The sequence below is a fragment of the Drosophila innubila genome, chromosome X (genome assembly GCF_004354385.1).
Source record: "Drosophila innubila isolate TH190305 chromosome X, UK_Dinn_1.0, whole genome shotgun sequence".
Classification (NCBI taxonomy): domain Eukaryota; kingdom Metazoa; phylum Arthropoda; class Insecta; order Diptera; family Drosophilidae; genus Drosophila; species Drosophila innubila.
The window spans coordinates 17,229,342-17,242,622 of NC_047626.1; the positions used below are offsets into that span (position 1 = coordinate 17,229,342).

Consider the following 13,281-nt stretch of genomic DNA (forward strand, 5'->3'; position numbering starts at 1 on the left):
ACTGAGCTTTTTCAATCACGCTTTCGAATGTCTCCCCTTCATTTATGTATAATATATAGTATACTCGAACAAGTGTCATATATGCATTAACTTCTAATTTATTCAAGAGAATTCGAGCTGTGAAAGCATCGCAGTTGCAAAGCTGGGAAACCAATTAGTAAATCATGAGAGAATATTATATACAGAAACTAAAGAGACATCGGAAACTGAATTGGGGGGCAAATAACTAACACCCACTTTTTCCTCTTCACTTGGAGGGGAAACATTGCAAATGCAAAACTGTGAAATATAATAACAATTGTTATTCAGTTACTTTGACTCCACTGCATATGCACAGCCAATTCCAGTTGAAGGGAATTCCCCTTTTTTGCTGTCATCGCAGATGTTCTTGCTAGGGGACAAAACACTTTGATTATAATCTTGCCTAATTATAAGATCTCTCATCTCATTTATTTATTTTTTGTTTGAATTTGGCACATTGTTCAAATTATCAAAATGTCAATATAATGAAAGTTAACCAACACTGGATCGCTAATATTTTTACAATGGCCATTATAGGTATTTTAAATTAAAAAATTCCTAGATATAAATATTACTGGATATTTATAATTAACTTCTCAAAATTTAAGGGGGAATTATTTAATTATGAATGTACCCAAAAATTTAAGCTAGCACATGTATATATTCAAGGGTAGCACTTAGTCGTTCATTCCAAAAGTTGACAAAAGAACAAAGTGCTGCAATAAATAATCCATTATCCCAACATTATTCTTATAGGAATTAACGAAAAATTGTCCAATTTTTAAATTAAAGGGCGCGACTATAAAATACCCTGTGTTTAATTTAATTTAATGTTCAGTCTATAAATCGCATGAATAAAAAGTTTCACTGAGTATTCCAAAAATTAAATAATATATATGTATATATTCTTATACAACTCAGCATATCTTAAGTATCTTAGTTCACACTTTCAATAATAATTTAATTATATTGGATGATTCTAGCAACAGTGTTTTAAACATGTAGCATGTTATTAATTCCTTAGTAAATCACCTAGTTCTTCTGAAATAACAAATAACAGAAAATTTTATATTAATGTATCTTTGTAATCGTCAAAAATTTTATACAAGACCCAAAAACAAATGTATAAACGATAAGTAGATGTTCACTCTGGTTGGAAAATATTTGAGATTTAAAAGGATATTAAATATTCGACTTGCTGAGAATAAGTTATTCGATATGGTTTTTGGATAATGGCAACGACGACAGTCAGACAATACAAACTATAAATATGCAGAGTCAGAGACAAGTCACAGTAACCGAATGGGGCCATAGCTGAGACTGCGTCAAGGGGGGAAGATGGGGGAGTTACATAAATTCATACAAACATACATATATATATATACAGGCGTATATAAATAAGTAGGAGTTGTAGCTGTCTGACACAAAAATGGAATGTACCAGGGAAAGCTATGCCAATGTCTCCTCTCCCTCTTCCTCTCACTTTTCTCATTCTTCCCGCTGTCTGTCGGTGTCTCTGGCGCTGCAAGCAAAATGCAAAATTTATTGCAGAAAACTACAGAAACAGTGGGTGGCGTTGTTGGTGGTGCTGGCGGGGCTGGCGGGGCTGGTGGTGCGTGTGTAGCCGCCGCCGGATGAAGTGAGGCGTGCAAAATGTGTTAAGTCTATTGAGTGTATTAAAGCAAATAACTGCTGCGAATGAAATACATGCAACAACGACAACGATGGCGATACATGCTGATGGCAACGGCAGAGGCAGCTGTGAATGTGGGTGGGGGCGGGGGTGGGGGTGTGGTAGTTGCAAAGATACTTAAATGCCAAACACAGTGGCGCACACATATGCAAATATGAATATAAATGAACAGCGACTGAACGAGTGCCGAGTACCAAATGCTGGTGACTAAAGCGAAGCTAAATCAGGCGTGCATGTGTGTGTGTGTGTAGGATATATGTATCTCTCTCTGTGTGTGTGCGTGTGTGGGTGTGTTTGTGTATGCCAAAAGTTGAAAGTTAAACTTATGGGCGCAAAAGAAATCGACAAGGGTATTACAACTAAAACAAAAGTGTGAACAAGCGCAGCTGCTGTGGAGTAATAACGAGGCAAACGACAAAAGGGATAAGGCAGAAGTGTGATAGGGGAGTGAAAAGCAGAGTGTTGGGTAGCTGAATGATAAGGGAAACATAAGCATGTCTGCGTGTAAAATTTACAATTATGCGACCTAGTCACAAACCTTCGATCCCAGCCACAGACACATTTACTAAGCCTCCCATCATTTCCTTCTCTTTCCCCTTGTGACATAGTGGCAAATGGGCTTTTCACGTCACGAATACCTACGTAGCTCCCTCCACCCCCTTTGCCGGTAATTCAATAAAGTGCCAGAGTTGCCAGCCTGCAAGTGTCAATACAAACAATCGCACCTAAAAGCGCAATTAAAGGCACAAAACTGAGCGAAAGTCCGAACTCGAATCGCCGCAGCAGAGAGAGAGAGAGAGAGAGAGAGAGAGAGAGAAGGGAAGCGAAGATATGTATGTACGACTGCTAAGGGACTCCGAAAATGAGAATTCCAATATTGTGTTAAGCAAACATTGAGTCTCCCAAAGCACAAAGACTCGAAGCTCATTCAAGGGGTTAATAAAACTTCTCGCCTGCAGAAATCAAATGTTCACAAACATTTTCTGGGTATCAAGAATAAGGGGAAATGTTGAGGCCGCTGTTATGTTATGAGTAATTAAAAGTAAAGTCCTACTCTGTTTAATACCACACTTATAAATTCTAATATAGTCAAGCTTTTTCCGAGTCAATAAAACAAATGTGGTTAGGTGGTTTACCCATCTTAAATGGCATTTACACGACGACTCAGTTGAAATTGGAATATTTGCAAGAAGTGATTTAAATTTGTATGATAATATCGACATTGATGTCGACGACAATTGTAAAGGCAAATCTATGTTAAGTTGAAATATCTATTATTATTAGTTAGAAAATTAAACTTAAATAAAACAAATGTTCTGAGCTTCTTTTTAATTTTTCGAAAGTCTTTCAATAGCCGCCTATTGTAAAATATCTCATTTTATTTGTTTGAATATTTTAAAATAATTTGAATTTTGTAGTTAACACAAAATTCAAAACTCAAATTTAAATTTACTCGTTACTTTCTTCCACGAACTTTTCAATAACATACATGGAATGTGGCAATTATGTATGTATGTCAAACATTCTATCAATTTAAAGCACTCAAACATTTGGCTGTCATTCAAATTTTATACATATTTGGCAGCTGAAATATGTACGTCTGTCTGTTGTCGTCTGTCTATTTGAAGGCTTCAAACACACAGACAGTAGAAACTAAATGAAAGAATAAAATAAGCACTACTCTGCCCAAATCAATATGGTATTTTAAATTATATTCATCAGCTTTTCAGGCCTTAATTTCACTTTAAATTTTGAGCCGAGTAACGTTTTTAAAGCTTATATTTTAGTATTATGCTAAAATGTTAGTAAATGTATCCAGTATAAATGTGTGTAATCCAGATCTCATAAATAATTGCTTATAATTAATAAGCTCGAGCTAACAGTACTACTTTAGTTCTATTGTTTGCTCTAGACGAGCATTTAAATAACGATGCATATCTTAATGAATGCATTTGGCTTACGTTTTCAGCTCAGTAGAATTAAAATGATGTCACAATATTTTACGATTAAACTTGCAACAATATATTGTATTAAATACTCCTATTGAAATTAATTTGTGCTTAATTTAATTAATAACTGAAATTGTCGGACGAAGTTGTCTAGCGAACGGAAATAAGAGGGCACAAATAAAGTTGCTGCATGGCACATACACACACACACACACGCACACACACACACACTTACACATAGGAAATTGATGCATAGAAATGCGAGTACTTTTCCCATAGTTGCCACATGCGGCCCACATAACAGCTGTAAAACGTAGCATACTTACGGGCGTTGGCAGCAAGGAGCAGCAACAACAACGGGAAGAGAAACAGCAATTCCAACAACAACAACAAAAACGACAGCAAAAAGACGAAGAGTGAATGAACTCCCTCCACATTGCATGCGCAGGCACTGCGATTACAAAAACATCAACACTTAATATGTTTATTAAATTTGTTGCTACATCATTAGGCACTAGCAGCCATATAATGCGACGCAAACACTTCGACAATCGCCCACACACACACACACACACACACACAATGAGGTGGGAGTGTAACTGTTTGTACTCTCTCTGTGCTTTTATACCCTACGCTCCATAAAACGTCTACTAAGGTAATTCAAACTTTGTGCAAATGCATGTTACACTTGCCAACATCATGAAGAAGCCGTTATACAGGCCATAAAGGACATGGCCCTAAGGATGGGCACACATACACGTATATATACAGATATATCTGAACATTAATGTAAATATATGTAAGTGCACATGCTTTAGTTGTAATGCATTCTTAAATATTCAGCCAAAAACATCCTATTAAAACAAAAAAAAAATTAAAAATTAAAAAAATTCTATATTAGTCACGTTTCCTGATTCGTTGGTCCAATTTCTTTTAATTTATCTAAAATGGATTAAACAATTAATTTATTAAGTGCATATAGTTTTTTTAAATTTAACGTTCATAAAAGCTAACTGAAAATATCATATACATAAATTTATGAATTTAATATGAATCAAAGAAAATATTGTAGTTCTCTTATTTAATAGACAAGTATTTTAACGATTATTTACTGATTTTATTTCCAATAAAGTTTTATAAGCTTTGAAATTATTTCTAGTCGGTCTTAATAGATAACAATTTCAATATGTATAAGAACGAAAATTTATCTCCAATATTAAAGTTTTTGATTTGATGTCCAAATAAATATGAGATGCTTTAAATTGAATATTAATTTATTCCAGCAAAAGTTTCGCATATTACAAATGTTTTTTATTTGAATCAATATTAAACATCGCAATCTCATTTGTACTGAACTGTTATACTATACTTTTTAAAAATATAGAGAGTGTGTAAAAACTCACATATTATACTTTTGTGAAAATGGGTCAATTTGTTCTTATTACCAAGTGAACTCAGTGTGCCAACGTGTAATTAAATTGTCAACTTTTTTACCTTTAATAATATAATTATTTTGAATTTATATTTAATAAACTAAACAATTAATTTGTAATTCTTAATACTATTAAAGATATTTATTTTATTATAGTTAGTCGTTAAGGAATGCAATATTTATAATATTTATATTTGGTATAATTCTGAATCTCTTTCATTTAATATAACTGAATAGTTTTATGTAATATTCCAAATGTTAAAATTTAATTTTTATATTTAGAGAGCGACGAAAAGCCGCTTAAACCCCAGGCGACATTTACAGGCTACACGCCAAGGCAATGCCCTACAAAAAGTGCTCGAGGCACAAACACAATAAGTGTATGGGTGTATACTTTAGGCCACTTAACTTGGGCTTAACGATTGTTATTTAGATGCAGTTACAGTTGCGTTGCAGCTGCACTCATTGTTACTTGCCCGGCAGTTCAAATAAACTCATGCGAGTGTATGCATGAGTCTCCGCTTGAGTTTGAGTTTGAGTTTGAGTGTGAATGTGCCAGTGTGAGTGCGAGAGTTTATGCTTTAAAAATTTGCATTGCCTACTTTTCGGCGTTGCATGAATACTGATGGAACGGCAAAGAGAGAGAGCTGCAAATGGAGAGGGTTAAAGAGTTGGAGTTGGAGTTGACGTTGAAGCTGAAGAATTCTGTTAACGTTAGCGTAACAAGTGCGTGAAGTTTGCAGTTGCCGCAAAGGCGCAGCACACACACATTTTTCTGCTTTTTTTTACAATTTTCCTATTTTTATTTTGCTGTTGCAGCAAAAGTTATGCGCATTATTAAAAGGCAAAGCGATTCTCGCATAAATTTTAATGCTCATGATTATTATTATGATAATAAATTTCATGGAAATATGCGTGTTGTGTGTGTGTGTGCATTGGTAAATCATGCTGACGTTTACAGGAAACATAAAATAAAAAAAAAGCAACATTCAAAGTCTAAGCCTTCATTTTATATTATTTCCTATTCTGTTTTCAGCCGCTGCCACAACCAACGAGTCCAACCGCCTGAAATGGACACAAGAGCCACAGACAATATCGCCGAGTCAACAAGCTAACCACCAACTGGAGGTTGGCACTGCCAGCACCACTTCCAACTATAGAACAGCATTTGCCACACCCACAATCCATAATGATGAGGAGCACGCGTTGACCATCTCGAGACCTCCGAGAGCGGGTCGATTCGAACGTGAGACGGAGTCGGATCAAGTGGATCGATGTCGACTCTTTGTCGAAGGAGATCCAACCAAGAACGAGTTGTACAGTCCCGAATATCCCAACCTGTATCCCAAGAACATTAACTGCACGAGGGTAATTACAGGTGAGTCAAAAACTACTCAAAATTCACTGGACGTCCTCAAAGTGCAACATGTTAAATTACTTTGAAATTAATGTGCAAAATAATATAATGTTATACTGTCAATATTTAACGAAAAAAAAAACAATAACTTGGGTATATTCATATAAGAAAACTAAGTGTATCAAAGAAGATAAGTTCTTTTTTATGCAGACAAAAATAAAATAAATGTGAGCTAATAATGATTAATTTCTTGATAACTAATTCTTAAAGATATTTAAACAGAACGGAAACAGTTTTCATATGAATAAATATGTATATTAGAGTGGGTCAATTTGTATGAAGTTATGAAGTTCGTAATCTGCGAAGAATTCTTAGAAGAATTGCCCAAGAAACCATAGGTTTAAAATCAATTTAGAGCTTCCAATTTTTACAGAGAATTTATAACAATTTCATATATTGGCAATTGTCTGTTAGGTGTAACTTACCTCTAAAACAAAAATAATTAAAAACCCAAATAGAGGGCGATTTATGATGAATTTAGAGATAAAAATAAGTTGGCGTTCTCTTTTCAATTGAATTTTAAAATTAATGCAAAATGAACTTTTTATTGTTTTTTATTTAACATGTTTAAAATTCCATTTAAAAAAAAATAGTTAAGACCGCCAACTAATTATTATCTCTAAATTCATTATAATTCGTCCTCTATTTGTGGTCTTTTTTTTTTTTTTTTTTTTTTTTTTAGGTGAGTCTTAAGACACATGAAAACTTTTCTCGAAAAATTGGAAGCTTGATATTGATTTTAGACATATGGTTTCTTGGGCAATCCTTCTTAGAATTCATCGTAGATTACGAATTTCATAACCGCTTTGTCGCGAAAAATTTGACCCACTCTAATGTACATATATGTTATTGTGATGAATAGTTTAAAATTGAAACTATTTAGTAAATGAGTTCTGATTGAATTATGTACAAATAAATTAATATATCGATGTAATCGATGAATAACTTAAATGCCTGTTTTTAATAGACATCGAAAAAGATTGAATATAAAACTCAGTAATATTGTTATTATTGATATAGAGACGCAAAGATTAAATTTTGACTGACCATATACTCATTTTATTCAAGTCTATAGCAGTGAGTCTAACAATGCGCTAATATGAATCCAATAAAACATTACGCCCGCGGGCATTATCATTATGGAATTTGAAAACGCCACAGAAGCCAATTTAAAAGCGAACTTCATGTGGCGACGAGTATATAAGTGAATATATGAGTGAGTGAATGAGTGAGGGTGTGTGAGTGAATGCAATCAGGACTCGTAAAAGATTATATGGCAAGCACTTTGCTGCCGGCGCAACTTACTGCAAATAATTGCAAGTCCTAACCAAGATGCGCGTTGCAAGAGAGCATTGTGTTGACATTTCAACAGACTGACAGTGAGTCATTCAGACAAGTCAGTGAGTCACTCAGTCAGTTAGTCAGTGAGTCAGTGAGTCACTCAGTGAGTTGTTCAGTTGTTCAGTTTAGAACGAGGGTTGCTTCTGTTGGCCTCCAAATGGAATTAGGATTGCCTCTGGGATTTCGAATGCATACATGGGTTTGAGTTTGAGTTTGATTTTCGAATTGAGATTGAGATTGAGTTGGTGATGGAAATGGAAATGGAATTGGAGTTGGAGATGGAATTAGAGAACACAAGACGTCATATTTCGCTTCAGTGGATTTTGGCCTCGTTGCTTATCTGTTAACGGGGCAAAATCATTTGTCAGTTAAGACAAAATGCAAAGCAACGCAACGTTTGCTGCCAGCATAAAACCTAAGCGAATGAAATGATTGACTTTCCATTGGCACGCATCAGCTGCTACAGATGCTCTGTATCTGTGTCTGTATCTGTATCTGCAACTGTATCTGTATCTGCATCTCAGCACGAGAAGTATCTCGCGCTTTCTCCCTCTTTCACTCTGTGCTTGTATTAAGCTTACATGTCGGCATTTGCTTAGACAGACAGTTAGATAGATAGACAGTGTAGAACAGTCTCCGACTGCCATTGGGTGAGTGACAGGCTTATTTGCATATCAATATGTGCCGTTAGGCGATAGACCGGGTCATGTTGCCGGCAGCAGCAGCCTGTTGGTTGTTGCCACCAGACTCACCTCCCCCCCCTCCCCACTCTCCACTTCCGACTTCCAGCTGCTGCCACATGCCACATGATTGCTGCCTCTGGCTGTTGGAGCTCAAAACGTTAAGCGGCTGCATTAGTATTATTTAAGCTTATGTTTGTGTTTTTGTACCTTTACCTCTCTACTTCTCTCACTTTTACTTTCACTCTCACTCTCACTCTCTCTCTCCCCCTCACACACTAACTGTAAAGTCTGCAATTAACTTTTCAGCTATGTTTGCACACGGATTCCACGCTGTTCAGCCATTAATCTCGATTACTAATTACAAATACTTATTATAAATCCGCTTGGATTTTCTCTCTAATATAAATATTAATTGGAAAATCATTCGATATGCATTTCAATTAATTCCAATAAATAAATTAATTAGTCGTTGTTATTGTTTAATCAAATACGAATTTAAATCAAAGGCATTCTTCTACACTTTTGATCAAATTAATGTTAATTGGACGTCAACGAAAATTATATGTTAAGAGGGTTGCTATGTGAAGTATCTCTATCAAGGCAGTAAACATACAAACAAGCTTTAAAACTTTCGGTTTGATGACTCAAAAATTGGTTTATTAAAATATAATTTTATATTATTATTAATTGCCTTTATTTTTAAAGCCATTACAATTATTAAATAAAAGTATTTCAAGTATTTTTAATGCATCAAAATAGAAATTTTATTACTATTTATCCACAGAATCGGTTTGCAAATCCAACTCATAATGAAATCAAATGTATTTATTTATTTTTATTTTTCTTCATAGCTCGGGAGTTTTTTTTTTAATCGTAACATAAATAACAATTTAATTAAATTCTTAAATTCTTCTTTTTTTCTAAAGAAATACATTTGTGAGTAATTCAATAACTCATCAGGTGGTTTTTTTTTTTTTAGTTCCAACTGAAATCAAAGCTAGTTTATATAGCAATGCATCTGGGATATCAATTGTCATGGCAAAAGTTCTGATATGTGGTTAGGTATCTGCACTCAGGCTGCAATTTGTGTAATGTTTGAGCTGGAAATTCTATTCAAAAATTGTGCTCAATTGCTGTCCCAAGCTCAGTATGCTCTCTCCCTCTATCGCTTTCTCTCTCTCTTTCTCTGTCTCTCTTTCTATGTTTCTTTTGGCTTACTTCTTTTGTCAAGGCCAATCAAACTAGAAATCCCTATTCACATTCAGAGCAGCTCAAACATCGCATTTGTTTGCGTATATGTCTGTGATTCACTCTTTCATTACAGCTCCATTATGTTATGTATACCATACTAGTCGTGGTTGGACGGTCCTTCAGTTCCAAGGCCTGTCCTGCAGTGTCCTGGTACCTGAGGGTCCCTGTAATGCCACGACGTCTGGCCACAAAGCCTCCACAATCCGTATGTGTGTGTGTGTATGAATGTGTGATTGTGGGCGGCTTCTTTCTTCTTACTTTCTTCTTACTTTCTTCTTTCTTTCTTCGTTTTTTGTTCAAGTGCCACGCGCCAGCCCATTGATTCATTCCAAGGATTCAGTCGTTATCATGCGTTTATCCACCTGCACCTCCTCTCATCTGTCTACTTTCTACTTTCTACTCTCGCCTGCTTTCAACATCTTGGTGTTTTCTTTTATGCGACCACTGAATGACTCCCCAGTTGCATTCATTTGGACACACACAAATACGGCGCCAGTTCGGGCTTCAACCTGAGCTGTTGTTAATCACACGCCTCTGTCCTGTCTTTGTCTCTGGGACTCTCTCTGTCTCTTTCTATCTTTTTGTCATTCTCTTAGCCTATTTGGCATTCCGCTTTCTATGCCACGCAACATGGCTAAGAAGCTCAAAGAAAAACTTGTCAATAGTTCGTTTTTGAACTTTGAAAAAACCGCAGCCCTGTTTCTGAGATTCTTTTGTGATTACAATTAGATTTTCAATTTTTCAGCTGAGTTCTTTGTTGAATAGCGGCCTTGGTTCGTCTTAAACACAACTAAACTACAGATGTTTTCAAGTAAAATGTATAAAAATTAATGTCAAATTTAAGTAATTTCTTAATTGAAATTTAAGTGAATAGTACAACTTAAGATACAATTTGATGTGTTTATTTCCTTTTAATTATTTTAAGCAATTTATGTTGTATTCAAGCTTATTGAATTAGGTTTCAAAGTAGCCGTAAGATGTTGCACTTAAGCCGTTATCCTTAAGCCGATTGGTGTTCAAGTAGAATAAGCGAATTTGGCTCTATCTTCATAATATTGTTTTGCTTAATCTTCTTTTGATACCTGCTTGTTGTTAATTACAGCGCCAAAGGGTCAAATAATACGTCTGGACTTTCGCAACTCGTTTAATATTGAGGCCAAGGAGGAGTGCAAATTTGATTTTCTTGAGGTAAGTAAGTGCTGCAATGTGGCAACAACATCAAAAGCAACAGAAACAATAACAATAACATTCAAAACTAGTGGCAACAACAGAATGCTTTTGCATTTTACAGACACAACATAAAACCCAACTTTGTTGCTGGGATAAAGAAAATGCCAAAGCCAAAGCAAAAGCAAAAGCAAAAGAAATTGCAACAGCAACAAGATCTAAGCAAAAACTTTCCCCGTTTGCGTTGGGAAAACTTTTCAAATTGTTTCCTTTAGTAAAGAAGAAGCCTTTGGCATTTTTCAATGCATTTGCATGGCAATTTTTGCACGACGCCCCAAGTTTTAATTGAAAATTGGCAATGGTCAGTTTGTCCGCGCTGTCTGTCCTCGCTGTCCTCCGCCCACATGTCGTATGCGCAACATGCAACAACCGGAAGGCAATTCCATTGCCAAGCCAAGAACAACACGAGGTCCAAACCAAAACTTACCCAAATCTGTAACAACTTTATCAACGCCACAACGAAATATGCACTTTTGAGATACCTGTTAGTAAGCATAAAATATATAATTTTGAAATTTAGCAACTTTTTTTCATACTTGCAAAAACTAATAAAATCATAATTAGAAAAACTTGCTGGGATATTTTAAATATTTATGCTCTCAAAATGCATTTTTGGTTGATGGGCGTTTACAACATAACTTAAGTAATTAAAGTGAAAGTTAATTACGGTTGAGAATGCATAAATGCTCTAAACAAAATAAATGCAATTTATTATTTTTATTATTTGTCTAACCGAAAGACTTTCGCATCAGTTTTGTGGCATCCCTCGTGGGTAAAACAAGAATATTCCCCACACGCTCGTAAATCGATGCTGTCGCTGGTTTTTGCCCAGTTAATCATTTGATAACTTCCTTTTCTAAATGGCATGTGGTTTTGATTCGGTTTTCGGTTGACTTTCTAGATACGAGACGGACAGTATGGATTCTCAACGCGAATTGGTAAATTCTGTGGCACAGATTTCCCACCGGAAATCACCTCGAAAGAACGGTATCTGTGGCTGCATTTCCATTCGGACGACACAATCGAGTACACGGGCTTCAGTGCCGTTTACGAGTTTTTAGATCGGAATCGGGAGGCGCCCAGCACGGATCTCAACTGTACAATTGAAAAGGATGGCTACGAAGGTTTCATCAACTCGACAGATGTCCCCGCTGAAATAAGGGAGCAGGTGATACGCGATAAGATTGCTCTGGATTGTATTTGGCGCATACAAGTCAAAGATAATTGGAAGGTGAGCAGCGTGAAAGGAAATGGACAGATAAATCTGTAATATAATCTGATGCATATACTATTTTTATCTCTTACACTTTTGTAGATTTTTTTGAAGTTCCTGGACTTTCATCTGAGCAAACCGAATGACTGTGACACCAACTTTCTGGATATATTCCCAGAGCAAACAGTGATGCCATTAAGGTAAGAACTTAATTGTCACTGAGACAGAGACAAAGACTGAGACAGAGGCTGATCATGATGATGATGATGATGATGATGGCGTCGGTGTCGGTGTCGGTGGCGTATACGCAATGCCTTACCACAACCCAATTTCCGCTTCACGACTGCACCACAATGTGAAGTCAGCCAAAAAGCAATGTAACGCTATAAAGATCAAAGCATGTAAAGCAAATTTTCAATTTATTACCGGCCAAAGTAAATTGTATGCTAACGGAAGTTGCGGCGGCGCCTTTGACATGCCCAACTTGAATTGTTTTGTGCCACCAAGCGAAGCCCATGCCTTAGCCAACTAACCCGCACAGCCCACAGGAGCCAAGGCCCATAGCTCAGCCCATTTACGATTCATGCATATCCCTACACACTGCCTGGTATTTGAATTCCTCCCCCCGTTTTGCCCAAAAGCACTGTCATTCAACAAATTTCCACTTGTTGCTGCTTCACTCCCTTCATCTACTTGGCACATTAGGGCCTCGATTCAAGGCCTGCTCTCGGGCTTCGGCTTTTGGCTTTTGTGTGTCCCACTGATGGGAATAACGGCGACGAAGGCGACTTCAATGACAGCTCCACTCAAAGTGATTGACTGTTCTTTCTATGCAGCCGTGGCTTGACTGTCTAGCCGGCCAGGCTCATTGATTGCTGCTAGTTGCCATTGCCATGGCCGTTGGCATTGGCATTGGCATTGCCGTTGCCATTTCCGTTGCCATTTACATAGCCATTGCCATAGTCATAGCCAGAGCTGTCGCCCTCAAGTGTCCGTTCAATTGCCATTTAAATTTTTGCATCAATTTAAGACACGTGTTAGCAGGCCGACATAT

At 36.3% G+C, this 13,281-nt stretch overlaps 1 protein-coding gene across 1 annotated transcript in view; it reads left to right on the forward strand.

The window, feature by feature from the left end:
- Window positions 1-13,281, forward strand: part of LOC117787607 — a 54,475-nt gene that overhangs the window by 12,435 nt on the left and 28,759 nt on the right. The window contains exons 2-5 of the mRNA XM_034626180.1: window positions 6,132-6,473; window positions 10,890-10,975; window positions 11,916-12,245; window positions 12,330-12,427. Coding sequence (XP_034482071.1) covers window positions 6,132-6,473; window positions 10,890-10,975; window positions 11,916-12,245; window positions 12,330-12,427 — 856 coding nt within the window. The remainder of the gene's footprint in view (window positions 1-6,131; window positions 6,474-10,889; window positions 10,976-11,915; window positions 12,246-12,329; window positions 12,428-13,281) is intronic.